Source organism: Odontesthes bonariensis, chromosome 21 (genome assembly GCF_027942865.1).
Source record: "Odontesthes bonariensis isolate fOdoBon6 chromosome 21, fOdoBon6.hap1, whole genome shotgun sequence".
Lineage (NCBI taxonomy): Eukaryota > Metazoa > Chordata > Actinopteri > Atheriniformes > Atherinopsidae > Odontesthes > Odontesthes bonariensis.
The window spans coordinates 25,323,311-25,351,220 of NC_134526.1; the positions used below are offsets into that span (position 1 = coordinate 25,323,311).

Below are 27,910 nucleotides of genomic sequence, written 5' to 3' on the forward strand. Positions count from 1 at the left end.
AAGCAACACAAAACCACACATCTGGCCATAGAACAACGAAACATCTGCATAAACATCTTTAAAAACTCCCCTTTTACCACTTTTTCAATGACCAACAAAAAAAGATTTATCAGATCAGACAGCAGCAAACAAATCCATTAAACTGTGCCAACCACTGGTGTCTGGCTCAAATTCCCATCATTCCACATGCGGCTATGTGGTAAAGGCAGGCTGGGCGGCCTCTGACATCATTTTGGCCACATCTACTGATGGGTAAACAAAGACAATATCAATGTAAAGAAGGCTCCAAAACCATAATATGGGACCCAATGCACTATACCCAATAACTGGGCACCACCAGCAGACACACTCCATTAAAAGAATGCTTAAAAAAAAATATATATATATATATATATATATATTTTATTTTTATTTTGAATTGTTCTTTAAGCCTACTAACAGGGCTCTGAACCACATCCATTATCCATCCTCCTCTCAGAGGAATTCAGATTGTCTAAACACAGCAAATTGCTGCAGCTGCTGGCAAACGCAGCCTCAAAACTGCGCCACCAGTTGCCAACTGCATGTGCTGACAACTGTGACACCACCAACCGAGGCGGCTATCGAGGCTGAGGGCGCAGACGAGAGCGGAGTTTATCTCCACTTTATCTTCTTTGTGCAAACTCGCTGTGGTGCCCGTGGCCGTTTCCTTAAGCCTCAATCACCCGGACGACAGAGGGGAAATTCAGCCAAACACACCGCTCCTGCTGCTGGTTGATAATCTCAAAACAAGAAACTATTGTGCAGTTTTTTCCACGGATTCAAAGAGAGCTACAGAGGATGGTGGTAATTTCTGATGACGCCGAGGGCCGCGGGTGCAGGCCGAAAAAAGCTCGATGACCAGAGGCACAGGCTCGCCCTTGTCACCACTGAGAAGCTGAGAGAATGGGGAGGGGGGTGGGTTTCATTCTGAGTCACACAACCACCAACACCGGTCCTTAGGTTCAGAGCAAGCTGACACACAGGTCTATTAATGCAACAATAATCTCCTTTTCCTTTTCAGGGCTCAAGCACGGTTCGAGAGGCCAGTCTGGGGCAAAATGGGTCATTAAAATGTACATTTAATGAGCCGGTTCAAAACAGGTGCCAGTTATTAAAAGAGCAAAGGCTCCCAATCAAATCGAGTTCATTTATCACCCACAGAGTTTAAATTTGTGTCCTGACGTGACCAAAGCGTCACTTTAAAATTGCTAAAATGAAGAAATGAAAGGCATCTTTGAGCTCATACGCAAATGTTTTTCTTGAGTTTTAATGTTGGTTATTGATTTAATAGCAATTTAACCAGTTTACCAATGAACCGATGTGAGAAAACTTGTTGATTTAAATGCTTCAAAAGTGGGAACTTTATTTCCAAACGTACGCACCACCGCGGATTGAAAAACCCATGTCAGATGCCGGCACTTCGTTCTCATACTCGGCACACCGAGTAGCTGAATACTTCGCCCTTCGATTTAGGCTCTTCTGACACAGACGGAAGACAAAGACAAAACATCCATATGAAACAATGAAGGAAAGACCCAATTCGAATGAGAAGGAGATTAGAGCATCGGATTTTTGTGGTTATTCCAAATGCCACAATAAAAACACATACAATCGTATGCACATTTTAGTTTCGAGTTTCAAATGACAATGATCAGCTGCTTATTCGGGGTTTATTTTCTGACAATTCCTGCCCAGTCACAGGACGCCTCCGCTTGATAATCCACATCCTCCGACGAATAATCTTTCGCAGTCCGTCTAAAATAACTTCATTAAAACAGAGTGTGCTTTTTACTGGCAGCTAAATTCGATTTCACATGATTGCATTAGGCCGCCTGTCTGTCATTTCCCTGCCTCATCCACCAACACTGTGAGTCAGCCATTCGTTCATCATCCGTGCGCCAGGAGGGATTGGGAGAAGGGGGGGCTCGCTGCAGGCTTAGCCCACTTCTGACTTAGAAGTGTTGGAGAGCCTCCAAGCCCCGGCGTGGCCGGCCCTTAAAAGTGCTCATATTAGTTGCCCTGGGATGCCATTTACCGAGAATGACATCAACATCAGGGTGGATTACCGCATGTTATTGGCCAACGCTTTCCCCACCGGGGCCACAAGGCTTCAGACAATTTAGTTGCCGTCTGTGCCACCTCAGGGGGAAGAGGATAGACTTGTGATTTAAGGATAAAGACTTTCAGAACTGGCATGTTTGCAGTTTAATGTGTATCCTTTTTTTTTTTGTAAGGCTTTGGAAACTGTGCTCCCCTCCTCCCATTGTTCTACTGTCAGAAATGTAATGCCTCATGTATTCACTCCCCAAATTGAGTTAGAAAGGGAACCTCTTTAGACTTAAACCACAATAGTTGATCACTTTTTTTTTTTTTTTTCGGGGGGCGAGGGGGGGCTGACATTAATCAGCTCTGATTTTGTGCCAGCTGTGCACAACTCTCAGCTTTTAAAAACTCTTCCCCCCTCAGCATCTGAGGCTATGGTCGCTCTCTCATGCTACAAATGCCCTAAAGTTACATTTCGCTGAGATGAAATGAAAACCGAATGAACATATTCATATTTAACCCCCCCCCCCCCCCGCCAAAAAAAAAAAAAATAAAAATCTCCTCCCGAGGCGACTGAAACATTTCTCAGCTCTCCCACTACTTTGCCCATCACAGAACAATGGGAATACGCGGTGGAGGATGGAGGAGGGGAGACAAGAACAAGAAGAGAAAGTTAAGGGTAAAAAGGCAGACAAAATGGCCACACCGAGGGGGAACACGTCCTCCCGAGTTAAAAACGAGCGCACGTTGAGATAAATTAATTGTTTGTCTTAGTTTAAGCTACCCGGTCTGTTGAGCACCGGAGCGACCACGCAGCCTGCCACCGCCCCATCAACGCCTTTTCACAGGAATCACGTTCACTGAAACCAAGCAGCTCACCAACAAAATGATTAAATGACACTGGAACATAACCTTATATACATTTCCTACTACGTGTTTAACGCAAATTTTCATTCACACAAGAGAGAAATCGGGTTTTCTAAGCGTTGTTAGGTGCTAAAATGTGAAAACACGAGTAGTAGCGGTTTAAGCGCTACCAGAGACTGTCGCGGCCGTAACGGTCGACAGACGTGACATTAATTCCGAAGGAGACCGTTTTTTTTTTTTATTAACGTCAATTAGCCGGGCAGAGGTTTTAACTGACGTTAGCATGCTAGCTAAAGCTAAAACAATCTCGACCTTACCCGTTGGCGCAGCGGCGAGCTAGCAAAATCCTCTCCAGCTACGCCCAGTGTTAGCCAGTCCACCGCGGCTGGTTCCTCGAGCCCAGGACAAGAAGAAAGTGAGGAGGAAGGTGAAAACGAAACCGGGCAGAAGAGAGGAGAATCTCGGAGTGATTCGAGCCGAGAGGACAGATAAACTTCTGGATCTCGAGCGCCGTTTTTCACAAGTGATGCGCGCACCCTGGAAGGAAGAAAGGAGGAGAATGACGCTTAGCTTCACTCCACACACAGACACACACGATAGCAGACCGGTGAGCGGATGGATGGACAGGCGGAGGAGAGAGCTGCCGCTGCCTTCACGTGCTGTTGGAGATGTCGGAATTAGGACAGCTCAACGTGAAACCCGTGATTAAACGGAGCTCACATAACACCGGATTCTTCTGAATATTCTTATTCTATAAACCATAAAAACAACTGGAACTTCAGTTTTATAGATATTTCATCCTACTTTGCTGCGCCATAGTATTTAGATGTGGTCACACGTTTAAGCCAAGTTAGCCAAAAAAAAAAAATACAAATGTATTAGTGTTGTGTTTTTCCTGTTAGATATTTTGACATTTAAATGTGTTTAGGTGAGGCCGTGTGACTTGACAGTATCAGTCTTTTATATACTTTCTATCATCTAACAGGGAACTTGTCACCAGTGGCGGTCCGACACTGATTTACGCCCCGGGCGAAACCCGGTGCTGGCGCCCCCAACCCCCCCTTAATTATTTTTTTTATTACTTTTAATATTATTTTTATCATTTTCCAAATGGCCCTGTACAAAGTCGCCTAGACATATCCATACAGAAAAGGGTGTATAATCTCATATTTTGATATACAGATATTAAATATGCAATAAAAAATTTCTAGGACCTGTTGGCACTGTTTGAGTCCATCTTTAAGGCCTTTTAGCTATTACAAGCCTGTTTCATGGTACTTTTTTTTTTTTTAATATAGGCAACGGAAGAAAAATCTACAGTGATCGTTTAAGAAAAAGTGCAGTTTTCAGGTGTTCCTTCAGGCAAATCACCAGGAATGCTAAGGGGTTAAGGCAGTTAAAATACAATCAGGTGCTACGTTTTTTTTTTGGATAGTTTTTTTTTTTTTTTTTTTTTCCCCCGTGATGCCGCCCCGGGCGCCTGCCCGGTCGGCCCGCCTCTAGGACCACCCCTGCTTGTCACCCCAGATGATACTTACCATTTTTTTAAAACAACTATAAGAAATTAAAGCAAAGTTTGCAACGAAAACATTGGACATAGCATTTAGCAAGTACTTTTACAATCCAAATAACAAAATCCAAATATTGGCCCTGTGGTGGACAGGTGGCGTGTCAAGGGTGTGCCCTGCCTCTTGTCTAATGATACCTGATATGGTCCATCTCCCTCATGACCCTGAATTACATGAAATGGGTATAGAAGATGTATGGATAGATTTTTATCAACACATTTGAAACAGTTACCGGGTGAGTCCAGAAAAGAAACAAACTAGAAGGTGATGAAAAGAATCAATACTGAAACAGCAGGGGCAAAGATATTAGAATAACCCACATGACTGCATCAGAGCTGAATTTACCAAGTGAAACCCTAATCATTATAAGAAATCTTGTGGGGGGGAAACTGTGGAATAATTATTTTATTACAAATTTGTTTTGGACAGTTGGATGCATAGCAAAGCACAATATCCAGTGAAGTGTTATCCTGTCTGGACAGGTTCATCGGAACTCCATGACAGGTTGCACCCATAGGTGGGAGTACACCTAGATCTTGTTCAGTAGTATTGCTTTATGTGGCATAATCGTAACTGAGGTATTGTCCTATTTGCTCTCTGTGCCTTATCGTGCAGTCACACGTAATCTAGCACATCCTCACACTTACATGTTCTGAGGGGAAAATAAAGGAAGAAAACGTTTGTAACACGATGAACATGTCGAACCACACGTTTTTCTCTGAATGTACGTGTGGGCAGTGGCACAGGAAAATCTCCAACAGGTTTCTTTTCTTCCTCAAAAATTTGAGCTTGGTAAAAGTCCTTGAACGGAGCGTTCACCAGACAGCCCGCCATGCCAAAATTGAAAGGGGTGAATAACGAATAGCGAGAGGAACTCTTCTTTCTGTGAGGACAGCCAATCGCCTTCCAGGCTGGGGGATTATTCAAATTAAAGATGATGTCACCTCTTGCAAGTCACCCTACTCTCTTGTCCAAGTTTCTCCCAGTTGTCTGTTGCCCTCCCCCCAGGCCCCTATGTCCCTTTCTCCCCACTGTTCAAACTCTTTTCTTCCATTCTCCATGCTCCACTGCACACACACACACACACACACACACGGTGCACCACATGCATCAAGTTGCCCACATTGTCCGCCTTCTATGTTACTGTTGCATCAAGACTTCAGAAATCCTCAATCCATTTCAGACCTGTTGATTGGCTTGATTCGGCCATAACAAGTTCACTGAACTTATATTCAAATTAAAATGCTTTCTCTTGCATTCTTTTGCATCTATTCTCTTCAAAGTCACATTTTTTGGCCGACAGATTAAACATATGCACCTGTCCACCGCTTCAGTCTGCCACGGAGGGAACAGATACTCACTGATTGAAGGGAGCTCACCAGCAAGACATAAAGACAGCAGTGAGCATCCCGTAGAGTATGTATGGCTTTTGTTTAAGCTGCGTATTTCTCTCAGTCGAAATTAGATATAAGATAGTGAAGGGCGTTGTTTCATCGCTCTAAAAGCTTTTGTTTCTCTGTGCGGTGCTCGTCTCCAGAACAGAGCTTTTCATCAGAGACAGTCTGGGTGGGCATGCCGGCTGTGTGCTTGTCTGCCTGTCTGCTGCGCTGCATGCTCAGCTCCCAGCAGCCGCCCGCCCCTGTCTACAAGAGCCAGGCTTTTGTGTGCTTCTCTGTTTTGGATGGTGTTCTTTTCATGTTGAGCCTGTGGCGCACTCGTCTCTTTCCAAATGCTGCACCGCTGAGATTTGATTTTGTGGTTTTGTTTGGTTTTTTCTTTTAGTCTGAGCTCATGGTCGAAAGGTATTGCTCGAAGCTGAAAACAAACACAAGGCGCGCACCTGATCCCAGAAAATCGAGACAACATCTGATCCCTCGGTCTCGCTTCATGTCTCGTCAGATTTCCAAGAGGAATCTTTGTTTGTGTTCGTCTGAAGCAGACTGACCTCAGACCACTCGGCCCGTTGCTCGCAAAGGATGCATCGCAAATAAATTAGCATCTTCTTCTTGTTGAAAGGTGGCATCTGCTTTTAAACAATTTGATGCGTTTAGCTGAATCATACCAGGATGTTGGTTGGTTTATAGAAATATCTGCTGAAATAATCCAGTGTTTCATATAGCTGGTCAGACTGTACGGCGGTCAAAATGAGACACCAACATACTGTAGTTGAGTCTGAATAATCGTGTGAAGAGTATGCATGCAGGTGTGTGTGCAACTGTACAAAAGGCATGAAAGGAGACGAGGGTGAGGGTGTGTACTGGGCCCTTCGGTGCCTGCTGACTTGAGGCTGATGGACGTATTGGCACGGTCAAACGGGCGCAACAAAGGGAGGAAGGTGTTTTTTTTCACACAGGCGGAGGCGAGCAGCAGCGGAGACAGGAAGGGGCAGGGCCGTGTACCCCGGCACACAGTTCCCGTGTTATTTATCTCATTGTTTTTTTCCGCATAGCTCGCAGTCCAGCTGGGGGGGTCAGAGCACAAAAGGGCCGGAGCTCGGTCAACCTCCAAAAAACCTGGCCTGCAGTCAGGAGTCTGCTACCTTTCGTAAACTCTTACACAACACATTAGTCCTTCGAAAACAGCAGCAGACACAGGCTTGCTCTCCTTTAATTTATTCCAGCCTGAAGAGTCAGATTGCACACGGGTCTGAATATCTGGGAGCCGGCACTGTGGGACACACCCATCTCACCAGACACTGTTGCAGATTATCACAAGTGGCTTCCAAATGCAAAAGAGGTATCATCATCATGCGTAACACTTCACTCTAATAACTCGAATATGATAATGTCAGAAACAGGGTGTGTGAGTGAATGAATACCAGGCAGATGCAGGTTAGCACACGCCGGTGCAGCTGGTGCTCTCTGTGCACAACATGGACTCCCAAAAGAACACAGCGTGCCAGCACAGAATGCCAATAACATGCAGGATGCTTCTTCGTTCTTTGACAAGCAACTTGTGCACGAGGAAGGCAACAAGAACGTCTTGAATGGGCCAAATTCGTACATCAGGGCATGTTCTTTTGCTGTATGTGGGTGAAAACTGTTCTTCACAAAATATTGTAATTATTTCAATGTAAATGAAAATGAGAAATCGATCGGCCTCCCAAGGTTCTGATTCCCTTCGGCTTTTCTTCTGTTGACAAAATCAAAGATGGGTTTGAATCGTAAAAGTTTTCAACCATGTCAACAGATTCATAGGGCCACACATCATGAGCAAAAGCAGCAATCAGTGCAATGGCGGAGCTTTGCATCTGCAGAGCACCGCCTACAGCCTCAGAAAGGCGAGGTCAGACAGCCCCTCTGTTCCACGTAGAAAATTGGAGGAGTCAATCTTCCCTATTTAAAGAGTCGCTTCGTACACCTATTTTGCGTACACTGTGGGGAACCAATAAAGTGAGAAGCACTCCTCTTGTAGCTTGTACTCTTGTAGCTGCTTGGCCCAGTGAGTGCTAGCCACAAAGCCGTCAGTAGTCGGACCAGCTCAGTCAGCAGGCACTAACTAGCTAGCTGGCTAGACTCGCATTAGCCAAGCAAACAGGTTTTAGTTACTACCTGCAGGGACTGAGCTTGGCTAAGGGAATAGATGATAGCCACCAGGTTACTAACCACTAGCCGATGCTGGCAGGTGGGGATGTGGGCGTGGCCAAATTTTAGATTCCTCCATTCTCTAAATGAGAAAAAAATAAAGTCATACCCAAAGTATTTGCTAAACCGATGAGTTTTTTTTTTCTAATGTCAAAAACATTGAATTGTACAATTATGAGGAGCACAGATGAGTTTTGGGGGATTAATAACTGTTGGGGAGGGACTTCACAAAGTGCAAGCAAACTGCAATGCCTTGCACCACAGTGGGCCTTCTGTATGGGACTGTTTAATCACCTTTAGCCCCAAACCCGATGAGATCCAGAGGCTGGCTGGCTGGTTCCTCTCCCTTTAAGTGCTGCCCTGTCAGCCTTGTTGGCGTCCTTCAGTGAATAATGTATGCAGGTACACAGCAAAACCACTCCAGTGTAGTAGCGAGTGCCTCTTCACATGTCTACTTTGAACTTTGTGTGCTCCTGTGCTTCTCTTTGTTACGACATGCACAATGAGTTTCTTCAGCTGATCCGGCCTCCTCCTAGACTTGAAGGTCAAGTGCCTTGCTCAGCGTTATTTGTCTTTAATGCAGGTAATGTTTTACTCCACATCGTTAAATTGCCTGCGTTTTTTTTTCCTTCCTATAATTTCTGCACTGCTTTCTCTTGTATTGATTTTATGTGATAGGGCAGCTGGTGGCAGCAGAGAGAGCACACTTTCCCCCTCTAGTGGTGTCCAGTGGCACCAAAAAAGTACCAGGCACAGGTACAATTGAACCAAATTGAAGAGTAAGGGGTGTCATATGGCTTTTAGCTGTATAATGCAATGAACAAGAAACTCTGACAGACTGATGGGATTGGTTCTCCAGGTTTGTAATGTGTGAAAACCTGACCGTCTGAATCTGAGTTTTTGAGGACGTCGTTAGCGCAACTTCCTGTTTATTCTTGCTTTTAAGTTAGGACCGTTTATTTGAAAAAAAAGATTTTATTGATGTAAATATTCAATATTGCCCTTCACAATGCATCCAGGAACAATTTAGGGCTCTTTACATAGGAGAGCTGTTCTCTAAAAAGTCCCATACCTGGATGTCACCACATTTCTTCACGACTGTTTTGACATACAGTGAGTATATGACTATAACCCGTTTCTTCACAAAGTGAGGTAAGAATGATTTAAAAAAAATTAACTGCAAGCGCACAAACAGAGGAAGAATTAACTGTAACTACATAACAGTTACAACAACAATGAGCCTTCCCATAAGTGAGGCAAAAACATTAGCAGATGCATTCGTTTATAGTGCTTTTCTCTACTGCGATGTACAGTATGACTCCCATGCAGCAGTCAAATCAGTTTAACCTGTACAACAGTACTAATTGAGAATAAATAATTATACATTAACATAAAAAACCATTGTCTACCTTGGTATGGATGGTAAACAATGCATTTAAGTAAAAAAAAAAAAAGAAGCATTCTCAACCAAAGGAAGAGAGAGAAAACAACAGTACACTTAACATAAATGAGCCTTTTCTAAAAGAATGGAGGAGTGCCGGTTTGTAGAGGTACCTTTACCCAGCCATTATCATTTCACGCATAGCATCACAATGTAATATAAAATACTGACACAACTCTAACAAACGCCTACAGTACGTACAACACAACCCTACGAAGAAAAAAAAAGATTTGGCCGAAAACTGAGTTAGATGAAGCAGATTTTTGGACATCTCTCTCCATCATGAATATCATATCTTGAAAAGTGCTGTAATTATAGAGGTTTATTAGCATTTTTCAAGGCATAAAGGGGCTCGCCCTCCGTAATAACGAAGGTTAAATGCCATGATAAACAATTCCAAAAAATTTAGCTAAAAAAAGAAATAAAACAAAACAGAGACAAAAAAAATTAACTAACTAAAGTAAGCTAGATAATGCTAGGTGGTAAGATTATAAATTAGCTTTTTACTAAAATGCTATGGTAGCATTTTCTGCTGTTGGAACACAAAAGTCCTTTTTGATATTCAACATCTTAGTGGCTGAGCTTGTCATAAAGCACAAATAAGACAGTCGGCATTAAATCACAGTGTAGAAAAACCTAACAACCGATGAACAGCCCAAAGGAAAACTAGCTTAGCTTAGCCTAACTTAGCAAAGTAGCAGTCTGGTGGAGTTGATGTGATTTCCTGTGGTTACCTTCAAATCATATATTTAGGTTGGTTTGAGATGAATAAAACAGACGGATTGATTAAAACGGATAAGAAAGCTAAAGAAGAATCAAGTATGCATTTAGCTTGAAGATGTGGTGCCTGTTAGAGCAGAATCAAAGTGGATTCTTAGATTTAAGTGTAACAGTTGTAAAAATCAATAGATCAACATAAACGTCCTCTCCAGCAGCAACTCCTCTGCTTTTTTAAAGTATTTCAGCCTAACACAATGTGCTTCTCCCGAAACGTTCCTCTGCAGCACACCTTCCTGAAAACACATCTCGAGATTGGTTTCAATCCTAATTTTCCAATAGGAATATCATTAAAATGCTCTGTCTCACAGGGCGTTAAGAGCCCACAGTCGCTTGGGTCCTGATAGCAGAAACAGTTCATACATATTGATGGTTAACTGGTTGGCTCCGGGGCTTGTCCTTCACCATGCAGCCATCATCTCCTTTCAGCCGCAGGAGGATGAGAACAAAGGGGATGGGGAGCAAGCAAATTAAACTGGAGTGCAGGAAAAGCCTTGAAAGAAAAAAAAAAACGCTGCACAAGCTAATGCATTCAAACGTCAAGATAATGGCTGGTCTCTTATTCATCTTGCTTGATTGACTCTTGTGCAAGTTCGACCGCAGCCAAGACCCACAAGTTGCGGGCTTATATTTACAAAATCAAGAGGCACAAAAAAGTCGCTTAAGTAACAATGTAGACAATTAAATGTTGATATAAACCCTGGACAAAGTGGATCATTCAAGTGAAAAGTTGCCTTCATGCTACTTGGTGGACCCTGGGTCCAGTCCACAGCGATGAATGAGTGTTTACTGGCATTATGTGGCTAGTCATCTTAGCTCTAATAATCTGACATTTCGAAAAAGAGGCAATAAATTATTCATACAGTACAAAAGCCGAGGCAGGTTATTGGGCTTGTGACTGTGCAGTACAATCTACCAATCCGGCACAAATTCAAATGCAAAATTCAAACACGGGCTCCAGCGGACACAGTGGTCCAAGGTCAGTCAGTTCACTCTCCAGGCGTTAATCATCCCTGCTGAGCGTCTGGAGAAAGGAGTGCAATTGCTATCAGCTGTCATTGGAGTGGAAATGTGGTGCTTTAAAGATAGAGGGCGAAAAACACACACACAAAATAAAATTCAAGAGTCTCTTGCTCTTTCACACACATGCTGGTTGCTGCTCCTGTGCATTCATCCCGTCCTCCTCCTCCTCCTCACCACTCACAGCAGCACAGGAAGGAGCAGGAAGACCCCTCAGGGCCACGGAACTTGCCAGAACTGGGCGTGTCTGTGCACTGTGCGATGAATGCGTGCAAATCAGTGATGCGAACCTGGTCCTGTGTTTGAGCCTGTGGGAAGAAAAGAGAGCTAAAGATTTTCCGTATAGCAGTGTGACACAATAGATTGGAACAAAACAAAATCAGATGAACAACAATACATAACACTGTGACGTCGTTATTCATTTCAACAACACAGAGTCATAATGAAGAAGCAGTGTGGAAAAATAACTACGTACATCCTTACTGGTTAAGAATTAAGATGCCAAGTAGCAGCCAGGTGCAGCTAATCAAACGCACTTGATTAACTGATCATCAGTAAGTGTGAGCGCCTCCATAAAAGCAGACATTTGCAGTCTGGAGCATTCAGGTGTGTGTTAATGCAATGCCAAGGAGGAAAGACATCAGCAATTATCTTAGAGAAGCAATTGTTGCTGCCCATCAATCTGGGAAAGGTTATAAGGTCATTATTCTACAATGGGTAAGATTATTCAAAAGTCTTTCCATGAGTGAACGTCCCAGCAAGGTCAGACTGTGCAACGCTCAGAGGAACTGCCAAAAACCCGAGAGCTACATCTCAGACTCTACAGGCCTCAGTTAGCATGTTGAATGTTAAAGTTCATGACAGTAGAGTAAGAAAAAAGACTGAACAAGTATGGCTGGTTTGGAAAGCCTCTTCTCTCTAAAAAGAACATGGCGGCACAGCTTCGGTTTGTAAAGTTACATCTGAAGACTTCTGGAACGATGTCCTTTGGACAAACGAGCCCAAAGTGGAGCTGTTTGGTGATAATGCACAGCAGCACGTTTGGAGAACACCGAACGCAGCACATCGGTCCATCGTGAAGTCCTCTGTATACCAAAGCATTCTAGAGTCAAATGTGAGGCCATCTGTCTGACAGCTAAAGCTTAGGCTGAAACTGCGTCACCAACAGAACAATGATCCAAAACACAGCAGCAAACCTACAACAGAATGTCTGAAAAAGAAAAGAATCAAGGTGCAAACCTCAATGAGCTGAAGGAACTGAAGCAACGTTCAGCAACGTAAAGAGGAGGGGACCTGTACTATTACTTTGTACTTAAATGACTTCAGGTTATTGCAACTTAACTTGATACTTCATCTCCTGAACAATGGAGTTTTTCCCTCACTGCTTCTGTATTTTGTTTTTGTGTGTAATTGTCGGGTAATGTTCATACTTAAGTTGTATTTACCTAAAGTTAAGACCCGCGAGGGACCAGACGGTCTTTAATTGTCTCAAAATGTAAAACATTACATAAACCAGCTGAAAACACACAGTACAACTAAGACTGATGGGACGTTGTTGAGATACTTCAGTCGGGAGTAAAGTGGTGATCGGACTGACAAACGGGCCGACACCACCACCCTTCAAGCCACTAGCGTGGCGAAAAAAAAAAAAAAAAAATCACACAAACGAGTGCTGAACAAAATCAACCCAAAAGCAGTCACTTTACCATGATGGTGTCGTAGGCTCCGGTGATGAGTGCGATGAAGAGGGACAGCACCATGTAGATGAAGAGCGAGATGAAGGTGTAAAGATAGACCTGGCTGAAGATCCACACGAGCGTGCCGCTCTGTTCCATCTCGGAGAATGTTACGAACATGTCGTCCCCGTTGATCAGAGAAAACAGGCACTCTGACACCGTGGACAGGGAGCGAAACTGTGAAGGCGAGGGGAATTTAGGTTGGAAAGGGCAAAAAAAACTGTAAACAGAGCGTCGTCGCGATTCATACCTAATCGGTTTTCTTCTCTCAATAGTTACACAGCAACAAAACGACAAGAAAAATGAGGTAAATACAACCTCAGATGAAACAACAGCACATAACATATTACACTTATTACACTGTGGCATCAGTTCTTTGACAAAAAAACTGAGCCAAAATGCACAGACATTGTACACCAACTAAGTAACCCTCTTGATTCTGTAGTTTATATTTGACTGTGTTTTTTTCTTCTTCATAGAACTGTACTTTTAGTCTGAATGACTCACACCCGGTTACAGGCAATGCAGAGTGTGTGCGCTACCTTGGTGTGATAGGGCCCCAGGACAATCCATCCACAGAAGCAGTATCCCAAATAAATAGCAGCCGCACAGCAACAGAAGCGGATAACATTCGGAAAAGCAGCTCTTAGAGTCACAATCAAGATCTGCGGGTAAAAGAGGAGGCCAAGTCAGCAAAAAGCAGATTATAGTCACGCACGTGGGATGAAATAAAAAGGTATTTTGGCGAGAGGGCCTCACGCACATTGTATTTCTGAAAGAAGCTGAGGTAGCGGATGACTCCCACCCACACCAGCAGAGTGGACGTTCCCAGCAGGATACCACACACGTCATAGGATGACAGGTTCTACATCACCGGAGAGACGGCAATAATCAGGCAATAAACAGAGTATTCTGCTGCTCCAAGTTCTAACACGGTGTCAGGAGTCGCAAGGAACCTTACAGACAGCGCGCCATGCTCACCTTGGACTCGATCCCAATTTTGATGAAGCTGCCGATGATGGTGAACATGTCGCTGACAACGAGAAGGATGTACCAGCCGTTGATGAACTCCATTCTGTCTCCCCAGCTCACACTGCGGCCAAGTTTGTGTTTAAAAAACTGCACGTACTCCTGGGGAAGGGGTGGGGGGGAAACACGATCAGCTGACATTCTGATGAAATCATCACCAGGGGATCCCCCTACAGCTGTGCGATGTAATCTGAGCCCTCCTTATGCACAGCTACACACATGAATTTGTTTTGTCGTGCTGAGGAGACTGACAAAGACACCTCCAGAGACCACCAAAGCTTTCAAGAGACAATGTAGCATGATGCTACCACCTGGGAGACCTCGAATTACTTCGAAATGAGTAAGAAGCGCATAGTGTTAAGGGTAAAAAAAAAAAAAGGCATCCAGTGTTGCTTTAAAATCCATTCACAACTTTCCAGATAAACGTTACACTGTGGAGATTTCGACCACTAGCAGCGGAACCAGGCCCTTGAGCACAAACACGCAGATAACATAATACACACATTACAGCCAAATGTTTCACATAATATCCACTCATGTAACGGTGGCATTTCCGTTTAAACTAAAATGCCAACAGAGGAGCTTTGGTTCCCATGCATTCACATGGACAAAACAACAATCTGACATCGAGTGGAAGTGTTCTGTCGTCCTTACGTGCTGCAGGAGGATTCCTCGGAGGATGGAGCGGCCGCAGAGCAACAGAGACAACAGGCAGACGATCGCCACCAACACATCAAAAAGCTCTCGCGCGTAGTTCTCCGCTGACAGATGAGGACAGAAACAGGAGGGATCACAGACGATTAAGGCAATCAAGTGAGGACTAATGAACGAGTCACCCACTCCTCCACCAGTCACTCACCATGTCCGGACACGTTGGGGTCTTTGCACTCTTTTATGGAGGCCTGGTTCAGCAGACTGATCCGGACTTTGCCGCTGTGCGCCCTGTTGTCCATGACGATCTGAGAGCACATACAAAAACAGATCAACAACCGGGTATGAAAATGTTAAGTCAACGGCATTGTCTTGAATACAAATATTATCTTTGCTAAATGTTAATGTCTTAATTACCTTTTCAACTTACTTCTATTAAGTCGCAGCCTTTTTAAATCTTTATTTAAGAACTCAAAGTTTGACCAGATAAAATCTAATTTTCAAAGGTATTTTGATTATCAACACTCCCAAAAAGGAATTATGGTTTCTATTGTAATTGTGATTAATTAGTTTAAAAATGAATCAAATTAAATTATAATGAAATTGGTTTGAACTTGATTATTGATGTTACTTAAATGGGAAAATAATGAACCGTACAGAATTGGATTATAATGAAATGGATCATGTGGACTGTAATGAACTGGTTTGACCTTGATCATAATGAATCAGATTGAACTGGACAATGGTGAATTGGACTGTAATGAATTGGACCATTCTGGATTACACTGAATATGTTTAAACTTGATTATAATGAACTGGTTTAAACTTAGTACAATAATAATATCCATATAGGATAGTAATGAATTGGATTATGATGAACTGGATCTGATTGGAACTGAACTAACTGGTTTGAACTTGATTATAATGTGTTGGATTCAATTGGCTTATAATAAATTGGACTCAATTGAATTGCAATGAATTGTTTAAGTTCGTTTTTGGTCAATTTGTTTAGATCTTTTATTCAGAATGAATTGGTTTGAATCAGATTATGATGAATTTAAACTGAACTAGATTGGAATGAATTGGACTGAACAGTATTATAATCCATTAGCTTTAATGGATTCAAATAACGACAATGACAATATTGGATCAGAAATGGATTGGACCGTATTTATTTGGAGTTGTCATTCAATTTTTTAATCTAAGATGACATTTGTTGTGAATATATAAATAAAAAAAACTATTTGGCGCAGTGCTTTATTATTTTGAAGGATTGAATGAATATACGTTTTCAGGTGAACTGTTCAAGGCAACCCCAGACATGAACTAGGTAGGTGAGCTGCTCTATAAGGAAACGACACAGTCGTGGGATTGTGTGTGCAGACAAATAAGAACACAATCTGCTTTGCACTGCACTGGGATGCAATCATGAAGAGCAAGCTCACCGTGATGGCAAAGGTGTAGCAGTCCGGGATTTCATTGTTTATTATGGTCTGGATGTTGATAGCCTTCAGCTGGAAGTCAATCGTTACATTGATCAGCCTGGAGACAAAGTACACAACAAATAGATTCGCTGAGATTTCAGCGTACACAGCCAAACCTGGAGAGGGCAATTAAAGCGACAATAAGACAAAACATCTAACCTATAAAACTCCAGAGTGAAATTCTTGTAGTCACTGTTTCCTGGAGCAGAAGTGTACGAGGGAGGATTCAGCCCGACGCAAACTGGAAAATGAAATCAGAAAATAGCCGTGAAGGAACCGAAATGTACCACACAAGGAAGTGATGTTTCAAAGCCCATACGAGTAATTTTCCACATCACGTTCCCACACTTCCTCATAGCATCTAAATGCAGAACCGGCCTCATGGAGCTGAGCATTAAGGCTTTTATCAGCTTTCTCTTATTTTAACCACTTATCGTGCACTAATAACAGCCTCTGGCAAATCAGCAGATGTACGCAAACAAGTCCTTTCCCAAGAAAACATCCAGTTTGTTGCCGTTAGAGGAAAAAAAAAAAAAAAAAGGGGGTAAACTGTGTTTCCACTGACAGCACATATTCAAAGTGGTTCAAAGTATAGGACGCGGTTTCAGAGCAGCTCTCGACACCGGGAGCATGGAAACAGCCTCAGAAAACCCCGGTAGGATGGGAATAACGCCGGGCTTTGAATCAAAGAAAAGAAAGCCGTTCCCACCTGTGACCACACGGGGGTCGATGTCAAACGTGTCATTGACGGGGTCGATGGTGCCGTTCCTGAAGTACCTCTGGCAGAGGGAGAGTGCACTTCCATCGACACCAACGCCCATCACGTACGCGTATCGGCCAAGCGCGATCTCAGGCAGAGACAAATACTGCAGAGAAAAAGAGCAGCGCAGCAAAAAGGAAAAGTTCTTAAAAGCATTGCCCAAAAGTCTGAAACCAACCCTCATTTCTGTATATTTTGCCAGGAAAATGGGAAATATGAGCACCTTTATTCTTCAACACAGCCTGAACTTAACTCTTGGCAGCAACTCTTAGACAAGCTTTCTTGTCATTTCTTTAAGTAGTCTTCAGGAATAGTTCTCCAGGCTTCATGAAGGACATCCCAAAGCTCTTCTTTGGATGTCGACTGCATTTTTGTTCTGTTCTCTGTCAAGTTCATCCTACACTGCTTTAGTAATGTTGAGGTTTTAATGTTGTGTCATTTGGCATCCCTCAGCCTTTTCTCCCCGTTTCCCTTCCTTAAAGGGATAGTTTGCCTCTTTTGACATGAAGCTGTATGACATCCCATACGAGCAATATTATTTCTGAACGTTGACTTACCCCCCGCTGCGTACTGTGAGCCGAGTTCCAGCCGAGTTTTGGTGTTGACGAAGGTAGTCCGGCTAGTTGGCTGGGGCCACAAAATTAAGCGTTTTGCTTCTCAAAACAATATGCGTCACAAAATTATTTACATCACAAAATCGTTGTGCAGGAAAGAGTCAGACCTCACAATCGCTTGGCCCTATTTTCTGATTGCAAATGTATTACTCTTTTGAACGCATATTGTTTTGAGAAGCAAAACGCTTTATTTTTGTGGCCCCAGCCAACTAGCCGGACAACCTTCATCAACGCCAAAACAAGGCTGGAACTCATAGTACACAGCAGGAGGTAAGAAAATGTTCATAAATAATATTGCTAGTATGGGATGTCATACAGCTTCATGTCAAAAGAGGCGAACTATCCCTTTAAGAACGGCTTCTTGACAGCCACCCTTCCATGGAGCCCATTTCTGATGAGGGCTCAGATAACAGCAGATGGATCAGCTGAAGGTCCAGCTGCATCTCTCAGGTCCTGTGTCAGGTCTACGCTGTTTTTTTCCCTCTTTCTTAAGGACATTGCCTTCAGATACTGTTCATCATGCTTCAGATAGTTTTTTTCTCAATCTGACACTTCAAAGACACACTGCGCACCCTGCTGAGATAGGCCAGGTTTTCAGCTAATGGCTCTTTGGGAATCACCTCGTTGGTGCCAAATGACTATTTTCCATCTGGAAAACTGTGTTATCTTTGGCCCTTTTTTTTGCAGATGCAGCTGAATATATAGGAATAAATTACTCAAATTTTCCGAGAGGCTGCCTGTAACAAAGTGCCTGAAGATACTATTTATCATAGTTTTTTGCAACCCCTTGAGTGCGGGACCTGGTGGTTTAACTAGTAAAAACAAACTGATTCCTCTGAAAACGATCAGGTGCAAGGACTGGACTGAAAACGTGTGAAAAAGCGGCCAATGTCCACAGAAAAACTTCGAAAGACCTTCAAAAAGCCTGGAGAGCTGTTGCTGACGACCACTTTGAAAGATTAAAAACAAAAAGCCTGGCTGCTTGGAGGCAAAATATAAAGACATCAGGGGTGACTTTCACACAAAATTGTGTTAAATTGCTTTAAATTCTTCAAATGAAACATACTTCGCTCTCTTTTTAATAATCCAAAGGCTACCTGCTGTATTGCAAAGTGAATTCGGCTGTACAGCTCCGCCTGCGTGTGGACAGCCTGAGCAGCGTTGTCCTGGTAACCCTTGAGGAAGAGGTGCTTGAATGCTGCTGTGTTTTCCTCTTTGAATGTCACAACCATCTGGTTGCTGAGTCCAAAAAGCACCAACTGAGAGGCAGAGGCACACACAAAACAAGCCAAATGAAGTACGATTAGCTGGGACACAAACGAACATGTGAGTCGTATAGGTTGCCACACTCACCTGAACAGTCACGATGATGATTTTAAGCAGCTGCAGGCCCAGTTTGAACGGCTTGCGTCCCTTAGCGTGATACTTATCACAAGGGCTCATGAAGAAGTACTTCAGTTTCCTTCGCAGGGCCTCCTCTTCTTCTTCAAGGTGCAGGGGGAGCTCAGAGCCCACCAGGCAAGGGGGACGGGGGCTCCCACCTCCCAGCACATCCTGGGACCCATAACTGGAAACGGAGGAGAGCAGCTTGTCCTTCTCTAAGAAATACAAAGAAATTCAGTGATTTGTTTTGGGTGGGGGTGGGGGAGTGTTGGCGATAGGGGGCACTCGGGCACTTTCAGAAAGGACATCACATGATCGCAATCAAAGCAGCTGAGTCTGCGCGCACCACTCTAAAAGCTCTCAATCCTGCACTTCCCATCATGCAAGAGGCAGTGTTTTCACAACAAAACAATCTTAATTCAATTTCTAGCCGCTTGCGTTTTTACGCCATGGATCAGGAGGTTGTAGATTCCACGCGCATCGAGCCCACATTGTCAGATTACAGAATACAGCAGTAAGATAAAAAATAAAAAATAAAAAACACCTGCACACGCAAACCGGACAATGAGCAGCGATGCAGAGAAAGAAAAAAATAAGAGGCCGGCAACGTTCTCTGGGGGATTTTGCGTAAAATCCCGAAGCGCATGGAGAATCACGCCAAATGTTTCTGGCGCAGAGAAACAAACACACACCGGCTCGTCAACGCCGTCAAGAAGACGATGCACTGACGAACCTGTGGCGTTGTCTTGGATGCAGGTGTGACTGGAGGACGCCATGCTGGGGGTGATGGAGAGGGGCGGGTGGGGTTGGCCTCAGCAGCACGAAGACACCGGATTCATCTGATGACAGCGCGTCGGCTCTCCTCGCAGATGCGGGACGCTCGGTGTCGCAGTGGATGGATGACACATAGGTAAACACATCGCAGTTTCCTGATGGCCACGTGACGACGCCACCACGTGACAGACGGGATGCGCGCTGCTGCCGGGAAAAACGAGAGCCCTGCCGGGAAGAGCGCTCCAGAGAGCGTTTCTATCATTTATGATGAAGACAGATGAACACACGGTGCTGAGGATTAGAAGATAAGCACATTATCAGCAGGGCTGCTGCCAAGATTTTAGATCCGCTGAGCTCGTGGACCTCTCGGTCGACACTTTGATACATGGGGTTATTCAAATAGTTTAAATCTCCCGTAAATAGATTACTTAGCAAGTGAAATGTGTTGTAATTATGCATTATTGACATTAATTACGCATTTTTTTCTTACAATGCATCATTAAAAGATATCCATTTAGATGTTAGAGGGGGACATATTTGATAGAATAAATTGAATCTATCATTTTCCTGTGGTTGAGAGCAAACATTTATAATATATATCTTATGGCACAAACTCCTTTGCTCTAGCTTTTTGCTTTTTTTATGAAGATCCAATTCTCAACAGCAGTTACGTACCTCTCATAACTGAAGACATAGAAACTGGTAATACTGTTTTACGGAGTACTGACAGATCTGACTTTTAACAGGCGTTCTTCAACCCCCTCCACCCTTGTCAGAAAGTTGGAAATGACAATTTCCAGTTTTTAACTGAGTGCACCATCAGCAGCAACCAAACAAACTTTGGATGAATGTTTCACATATGAGCGGGAGCGGCTGAATTATGACCTGAATGTAACTGCTGAATAAAGCTGCCAGTCTGCACAGGACTTCAGCCTTTGTACGAGTGGTGTTTGGTTTTAACAACCCGGAACAGTTCAACAGGACTCACGACAAGATTGCTCCTAAAAGACACGTCATAGCAGCTGTTCTTGGTCAGGGAAAGGAAAGTTTTTCAGGGTAAAGCTGCCTGTCAATGTTTTTTCTATCCGTTTGGTGTGTGGTAGTCTGAGCTCCTGTTTGCAGGGTGCGCTGGTGTGAGCTCTCATGGTGTATTCAGGCCAAACATAAAAGGCATGCACGCTTTGTGTTACTTGCACAAGTTTGGGAGTATTTTTGCAGCTTGCAGCAACAACTGAAACCAAGTAACAAATTTATACTTCTGTGACTTACCTGGTAGTCCGTCATATCCATTGCTGGTTCTCTCTAGGAAATTGTTCGCTCAAGTTGTAAGCTTTATTTTACTCGAGCTGACGCAAACTCATTTTTCATTTGGTCTGATCACATCATTGGGCTTTTTATCGTATATTTACTTCGGTTCCAAATAGAAATTTTCAGGGTACCCCGACGCTTGAGGGCACGTTTCAATAAAGACACCCATGAAAGAGTGTGTTGAGCTGATCAGCCCACGCCATAAAACCAGTTGCCACGAAAAGTGCTGTGAACTCATGGTATAAAACCGAAGTGTTGTAACGTGTCCGTCGTATTTAGACTCAAGCGTGCCGCAGCCACTTCACTGAGACCTCAGGAGATTGTGACACCTTGGGGACAAAAAGGGCACACCTGCCTTAAAACGCACCAATTTGTAACAAAATTAAAACATCACCAAGAGTTCAATTTAACTTCAGAGAATGATTAACGTCTGATTATTTTGGTTCATTCTCACAGACAGTAGTGGTCATTCTGTAGCATTTACTGGGTTGATCTATGTTGGGTTGCCAGTGCAGCCGAGGCCACTGATTTATGTCAGAAAGATTAAAGCAAGCGTTGGGAAATCACTCCATTTATCTGACAATGACAGATGGAAGAATAAAGAATGTGAGACTTCATTTAGCTGACGAGTGCAGCAGAGCAAAGCTTCACCTGGCTATGAACTCAAGACTCTCTTTTGTCCTGGATTTAAACACAATAGGCCACTTTCTCACTTTGACTGTGATGGAAGATAATTAAGGACTTTTAATTGTACTAAAGCACAAATGAGTGAGTCCTTATGTCCGCTTCTTCAAATCCATCGTATCGGAAACGGAAATACAATAAATTGGAAGTCATTCCATTTGTCTGGTGGCCTGTAGTCGCTAATTACTTCACTAATACATTTGCCCTAGAAACATCTAAAGAATTTAGAAAACCGAAACCTTTTTAAGAGTTAAGAAACCAAACAGTTTGGCCGAACTGATTGGTCCGTTTATCATAAAGTCCAATCGACAGATAACAGCAAGCATTTATATAGTATTGTAGCACTTTCGACAATATTATTCACCAATTTTAGAATTTTTAAAAACCAAACAAATAATTGATGGGAGATATACACCCTCTATACTTTCATTACCCCCTACCCGAACCAGGGTTTGAATCCCATTCCTGCCTATCTTACCTCTTTTATTTCTCCCTCTACCCGAACCAGGGTTTGCATCCCCACCCCGCTGTGACTGGTGTGCAGTTGGTGAGAGTGAGTTGTATGGCTTTGTTTTTGCTGGTATTTTTAGTGATTATAGGACTGTTTAGGTGAGTTTGTCTGCTGAATCTGCTAGTGTGTCTTGTCCTGCCTCCACCTCTGGCACCCTCTATACTTTCATTACCCCCTACCCGAACCAGGGTTTGAATCCCATTCCCGCTTATCTTACCTCTTTTATTTCTCCCCCTACCCGAACCAGGGTTTGCATCCCCACCCCGCTGTGACTGCTGTGCATTTGGTGAGAGGCTGAGGTAGCTTGTGGCTGTAAAAGATGGTTCTATATATGGATCTATATAGGGAGTATAGGGAATTACTCACTGAGTCTGGTCCTTTATTTATTTTCGTTAGCACAAGTTTCTTGTGTTTACCTTGAATAGGGATGGCTCAGGTAATCCTGAAACATCCCATAGTTAAGCTGCTATAGGCCTAGACTGCTGGGGGCCTCATCTGTCACACCTTTCCTCACTTTACTCTCTTTATGTATATGTGACATTATTGTGGTCATTAACTCGTGTTTCCCTGTTCCAACAGATATCCTTTGAATGGTGTTACAGTGCCGCCGCCCCCCCCCCCCCCTTTCTGTCTTCTCAAACCCCAGCTGGTCGAGGCGGATGGCCACCCTTCCTGAGTCTGGTTCTGCCAGAGGTTTCTTCCTGTTAAAAGGGAGTCGTTTCTCTCCACAGTCGCCTCAGGCCGGGAGATTGGACCGAAAAACAAAAAGTTTTCAGTGCAATCTGTTGGTTTTCTTAGCTAGGAAATTGTTTTTGAATTGGCTCTATATGAACGAATTGGATTATTTTATGAATTATGATTATTATTAATTAATTGAATTCCAATTGGCTTGAATTGGACTTACTATCTAAGTGGCTTGAGATGACATTTGTTGTATTTGGCGCTATATAAATAAAAAAATGAATTGAAAATAAATCAGCTAATTAGTCCTTAGGGAAAATAATCACTTTACGTTCAAAATCAGCCCCAGATCAATAAAAAAAAAAAAATTCAGCTTTCACATGAACGCATAAGAAATAATAGCCTAATTATAGTATGAACAGGTGATTATCTTTCTTTAACTAAACCATGTTAGTATTTCCTGTGGGTGTCCTTCAGCAGTGTTATTCACTGCGTTTCAGAGGAGGTTGTTGGCAGGTTTCATTGTTGGCAGATCATTTTCATCACTCGAAAGTAGGTCTCACCTACAACCAAAAAAAACAACCATTTCATAGCTTTTTTTTCTTCTTTATTTGTATACTCCCACACGAAAACAAATGCCTCACATTTGCATACACTCCCAATAAATGACACACAGTAATCAGGTATTTATACTGCATGCCATGATCTCAGTGTTAGCTACAGCCCACATCATCAGTCTACTTTACAGGCGGGAGAGCGGCCTGTAAAGTAAGTTGAACTGGAATGAAGCAAAATAACATCTGGGCCATAATGTGTGAGATTGTTAATCAGCCGAGCCTCTGCGCTCATTTAATTTTCACTATCAAGCCATTGGATTCATTGTTTCATTTCATAACGCATCGAAAAAGGGTGCAAAATAGCCAAAAAAGTTACAGCATTTATTTACAGCACGGTGACCCGTTGAAAGTCAGAAAAATCACACTACCTGGCCAAACAAAGAAGTAAGCAGTCACCTGGATTTAAGCAGGCTGACTGCAAAAGGACTGCAGTGATTATGTTTCAGCTGGCAACTCCAACTGATGCAGTGAGGAGCTTCTCAGTCACTCAGCGACCACGTCTGAGGACACATCCTGGGGCCGTATAGAAAATGCTACTCCGGTAGAGAAATGATTAGCTCTGAATCCATCAAACTTAGCAGCTGAGGAGATTACGGAGACCACTCAAACTGATTATCAAAACCTGGCCGGGGTGGGGGTGAAACATCATCACCCAGGAAGGAAATGCCGTCAGAATCTTTGCGATGTGCTGGAGAAGAGACGTGCTCAAAACTAATTCAACTCCGGACGGAAACACACTTTGTGACACTGCATCAGTTTATTGAAATTAGATCAGAAGTGGTCCAGCAGAGTATTTAGAGGGGGCGACTCGTGTTTTGGCCAGGTAGTGTTCTTATCGGACACATTTATCTTTTAGGAACTGTGAGTAAATGTTAGTGAGTGTTGGAAACTAAAACGATTTCGGGCCACTTCGGGAGGTTCGACGGGACAGAGACGATCCACAGGCCGCACCGTTTCTGCTCTACTCGTGGCTCGGTGCAGCAAAGCCGTCCGGTCCCGTCAGTTATCAGAAGGATATTCAGTCACAGTCATCCGCACACGAGGAACAAACACTAGCCCGAACCTGGACGATTTCTCCTCATCTCCCATCGATTCATGTATCCACTCACCCTCGGCAGGTCTTACCGGCCATCCAAAGCCTTGTCTCTGGCTATGACCGACTCGTTAAACTTTATCATCAGCGTGGTGCCTTTGTGCCAGTGAGCGGTGACCTTAGCGGGGAAGCCGCTGTGTGTGAGGACGGCCTCCACGATGCCGGCGGTGAAGGCGGCGCAGTTCAAGCTGCTGTTCTCCTTGGGGACGGAGATGTACGCGTTGATCAGCGGATCTTTCTCTATGATGTAGTACGTCTTGTCGTCGTCGTTGGCCTGCTCCAGCTTGTCAGCCTCCTTACCAAACAGGGACTTCCACACGTTCACCTGAAAGAAAGAGACGGCCGTTAGCTTTGTCACCAAGTCAATCAATCCCAGTCGCCTCCTTTCCCTTTGCGCACCTTGATGAAGAGCAGCATGTTGAGCAGTTTGGTCTCCCTCTTGCCGTTCTTCTCCCTCAGCACCAGCACGTCCAGCATGCTGGCTCCCACGCTCTGACCCATGTCCGCCAGGCGCGTCTGCAGCTCGGACACAGAGTACACGCGGCTCTGGCAGTACTGCACCATCTCCGAGAAGAGGAGGGCGAAGGCGCTCAGACTCACTTCGGTCTTGGGTCGGGTCAGGGGTCGCTCCAAGATGGTGGATTTCCCTCGAGTGAACCGCGTGTCCATTTTCTGTTGGGGGCCGACATCGGGCGCACATAAATGAGCGTCACAGAGAATTTAGTGGCGTTGTTGGTTTACTGTTGCTGAGACTTGAGAGTGCAAATGACTTCAAACTCCCAAGTCAAAGCGGTCAGCTGTGAATCATGGGTAAGTGGTTTAAGCAGTTTAAAGGATCAGCCATTTGTCACAGACTCTGACATAAAGTTTTTTCTGCCTATATGCTTCACTTTTTTTGGCCCTTTCCATTTGTATGTGAAATGTTTTCCGGGACAAGAAATAATGGGCGTGAGAGTGCAACAAATAAAATCTATTTGGCAACTAAAAAAAAAAAAAAAAAAAAACTCAATTTGCTCGATTAGATAACATTAAAAACAGAAAGCATACGTAGAAGTTGGAGATGATGATCTAATGTACCCAAAACTGTTAATAAAGCAGTATTCGTGTTATTAACGAGTCACAACACAAAAATAATCGAAACAAATTTGTAGCTAATTGTTATGAACGGGCTCCACTCCGCTGCCACCAACTGCGTCAAAAAATACTGAAATTTAGCGTAGTTTCACGCTTACACACGTTTAATCTTCGGCAAGTTTGAGGAAATACACTGGACCGACTGAGCCCCCTTTTGTTTTTTTAACCTAAGTTCAGTTTCAAACCGAGCGAACAGCTGATTGCAAATAGCTGTTAGCATGTAGCTACAAATGTTAGCTCGGTGCTTCCGTTAAAGATGTCTGTATGCGAGTAGAAACATATGCAATAGAGACTAAACAACATTTTGTGTCCATTAATCAATTTTCTCAATGTGGAATCTTTACATAGACGCACCTTGTTGGAGGCTAAAACAGCGACGGTGTAGCCTTTATTACCCCTGCTTCTTCTTCTTCGTTAACAGCATTTAAATTGCATTCCGCCACCTAGTGTACCGGAGCCTGTGCCGCACACTTAGCTGTTTTTTTGTGCTGTTTTTTTCCATGTCATCTTCATTTGGGATTCGTCTTTATGTAAGAATCGGTCCGACCGGTGTTATGCCGAAAAGTGTATGCCTGCTGAGAAATGCATCCTCTGCTGGTCCCCTGCTTTAAAGAGAGTCTGGAATGGAATAACTACATTAGAATTTGTTTACCCGATTAAATTAACAGATGTGAATTTCAACAAGTCCAAAATTGTCTCTAAAATTAAATTTAAAAATAGTCAAATTTCATAGTTCTAGGTTCATTTTTGGATTATTTTATCTGGGCTACACTGAGTAAAGATTGATATTCATAGAAAATGTCTCCAACCGGCTTTCTGGCTTACTGCAAAAGTGTTAGTCACGGCCCTTACTTTGTAATATTTGTACAATAATATAATAATAGGTGTAAGGGATGCTCTAAACTGTACAATTGTGGGATTATCATAAGTGTACTGTACATGTATTATTCATCTACATGAAGAAAAAAGATGAACGAATGAAAAAACATTGTCAGCTCAATATCAGCACTGTAACTTTATTAGAAAAATGTAATAATCCACACGCCTGAAACTGTTTACGCGCGCTCCCGCGAATGGGGGATGCATTTCTCGGCAGGCATGCACTTCTCGGCACAACACCGGACATTTCCAAAGCAGTCATTTCAATCTGCTGAAACTCATCTCCACCTTAACTTAAAGGGATAGTTCGCCTCTTTTGACATGAAGCTGTATGACATCCCATTTTAGCAATATCATTTATTAAATTTGACTTACCTCCTACTGCGTCCTGTGAGCTAGTTTGCTGGGGTCAAAAAAATAAAGCGTTTTGCTTCTCAAAACAATATGCGTTCAAAAGAGTAATACGTTTGCATCACAAAATCGTTATTCAGGAAAAAGTCAGACCTCACAATCGCTTGGCGCTATTTTCTCTCCCTTCGTATCACTGCGCGCTGCCGTGCAGACCGAGCAGTCCCCTGCTTCCGAGCAGTAAACACCGTAACAGGGGCTGTCGGCAGGTGGCTAAAGCATTGACATGAAGGGAAAGAAAATAGTGCCAAGCGATTGTGAGGTCTGACTTTTTCTGTTGAAAGATCGTGTGATGCAAAACGCATATTGTTTTGAGAAGCAAAACGCTTTATTTTTGTGGGCGTAAGTCAAATTTAATAAATTATATTGCTAATATGGGATGTCATACAGCTTCATGTCAAAAGAGGCAAAATATCCCTTTAACTTACCACCCATCCAGCAACCACCCTGTCAATGTCATGAGTTATACCTGTTCCTAAGAGGCCAGCATGCCAATTTTAGTTTTGCCTCACATTTCAAGAGACATGTGTTTACTCTCACAAACATCCCTTTTTCTGTGGTTCTTCCTCATAAAAAGGTCATTATGATAAATTACAGTTGTCACATATTTGATCTTTGCTGTCTGCATCCCAGGCCTACTGAGTGGAATTTTCTGTCCCCTGGGCTGCGTTTACTTCCTATTCTTCTCATCACGTATGTGCTGACTTTCGGACACTGTGTACACATGACTCCGAATGTGGGAACAGCATTCTGTAAAAATCTGTCAGTGATGTGTTCCTCATCAATACGAGGATTGCCTCAGTGTGCATGTATATTTCTGTCACTGCCAAAGGAACAGATATT

The 27,910-nt window shown here is 43.4% G+C and overlaps 3 protein-coding genes across 3 annotated transcripts in view; all 3 read right to left on the reverse strand.

Annotated features, from left to right (window-relative positions):
* prr36b (proline rich 36b) overlaps positions 1-3,548 on the reverse strand; it is a 29,068-nt gene extending 25,520 nt beyond the window's left edge. Inside the window, exon 1 of the mRNA XM_075453310.1 lies at positions 3,249-3,548. The gene's annotated coding sequence lies outside the window, so the exon portion shown is untranslated. The remainder of the gene's footprint in view (positions 1-3,248) is intronic.
* A 5,800-nt stretch (positions 3,549-9,348) lies between these two features.
* Positions 9,349-19,929, reverse strand: mcoln1b (mucolipin TRP cation channel 1b). The gene is made up of 13 exons (XM_075454452.1): positions 19,712-19,929; positions 18,949-19,193; positions 18,693-18,854; positions 16,931-17,087; positions 16,381-16,462; positions 16,183-16,279; positions 14,946-15,045; positions 14,741-14,847; positions 14,039-14,188; positions 13,821-13,922; positions 13,600-13,722; positions 13,028-13,234; positions 9,349-11,629 (listed from the first exon to the last, which is right to left on the reverse strand). Exons 1-13 carry the CDS (start codon positions 19,752-19,754, stop codon positions 11,495-11,497), a joined length of 1,710 nt encoding a protein of 569 aa, XP_075310567.1. The 5' UTR covers positions 19,755-19,929; the 3' UTR covers positions 9,349-11,494.
* Positions 19,930-24,291: 4,362 nt separating this feature from the next.
* On the reverse strand, positions 24,292-26,243 carry trappc5 (trafficking protein particle complex subunit 5). The gene is made up of 3 exons (XM_075453461.1): positions 26,135-26,243; positions 25,046-25,318; positions 24,292-24,971 (listed from the first exon to the last, which is right to left on the reverse strand). The coding sequence occupies exons 2-3, from the start codon at positions 25,313-25,315 to the stop codon at positions 24,675-24,677; spliced, it is 567 nt and encodes a 188-aa protein (XP_075309576.1). The 5' UTR covers positions 25,316-25,318; positions 26,135-26,243; the 3' UTR covers positions 24,292-24,674.
* Between the last annotated feature and the right edge of the window lie 1,667 nt (positions 26,244-27,910).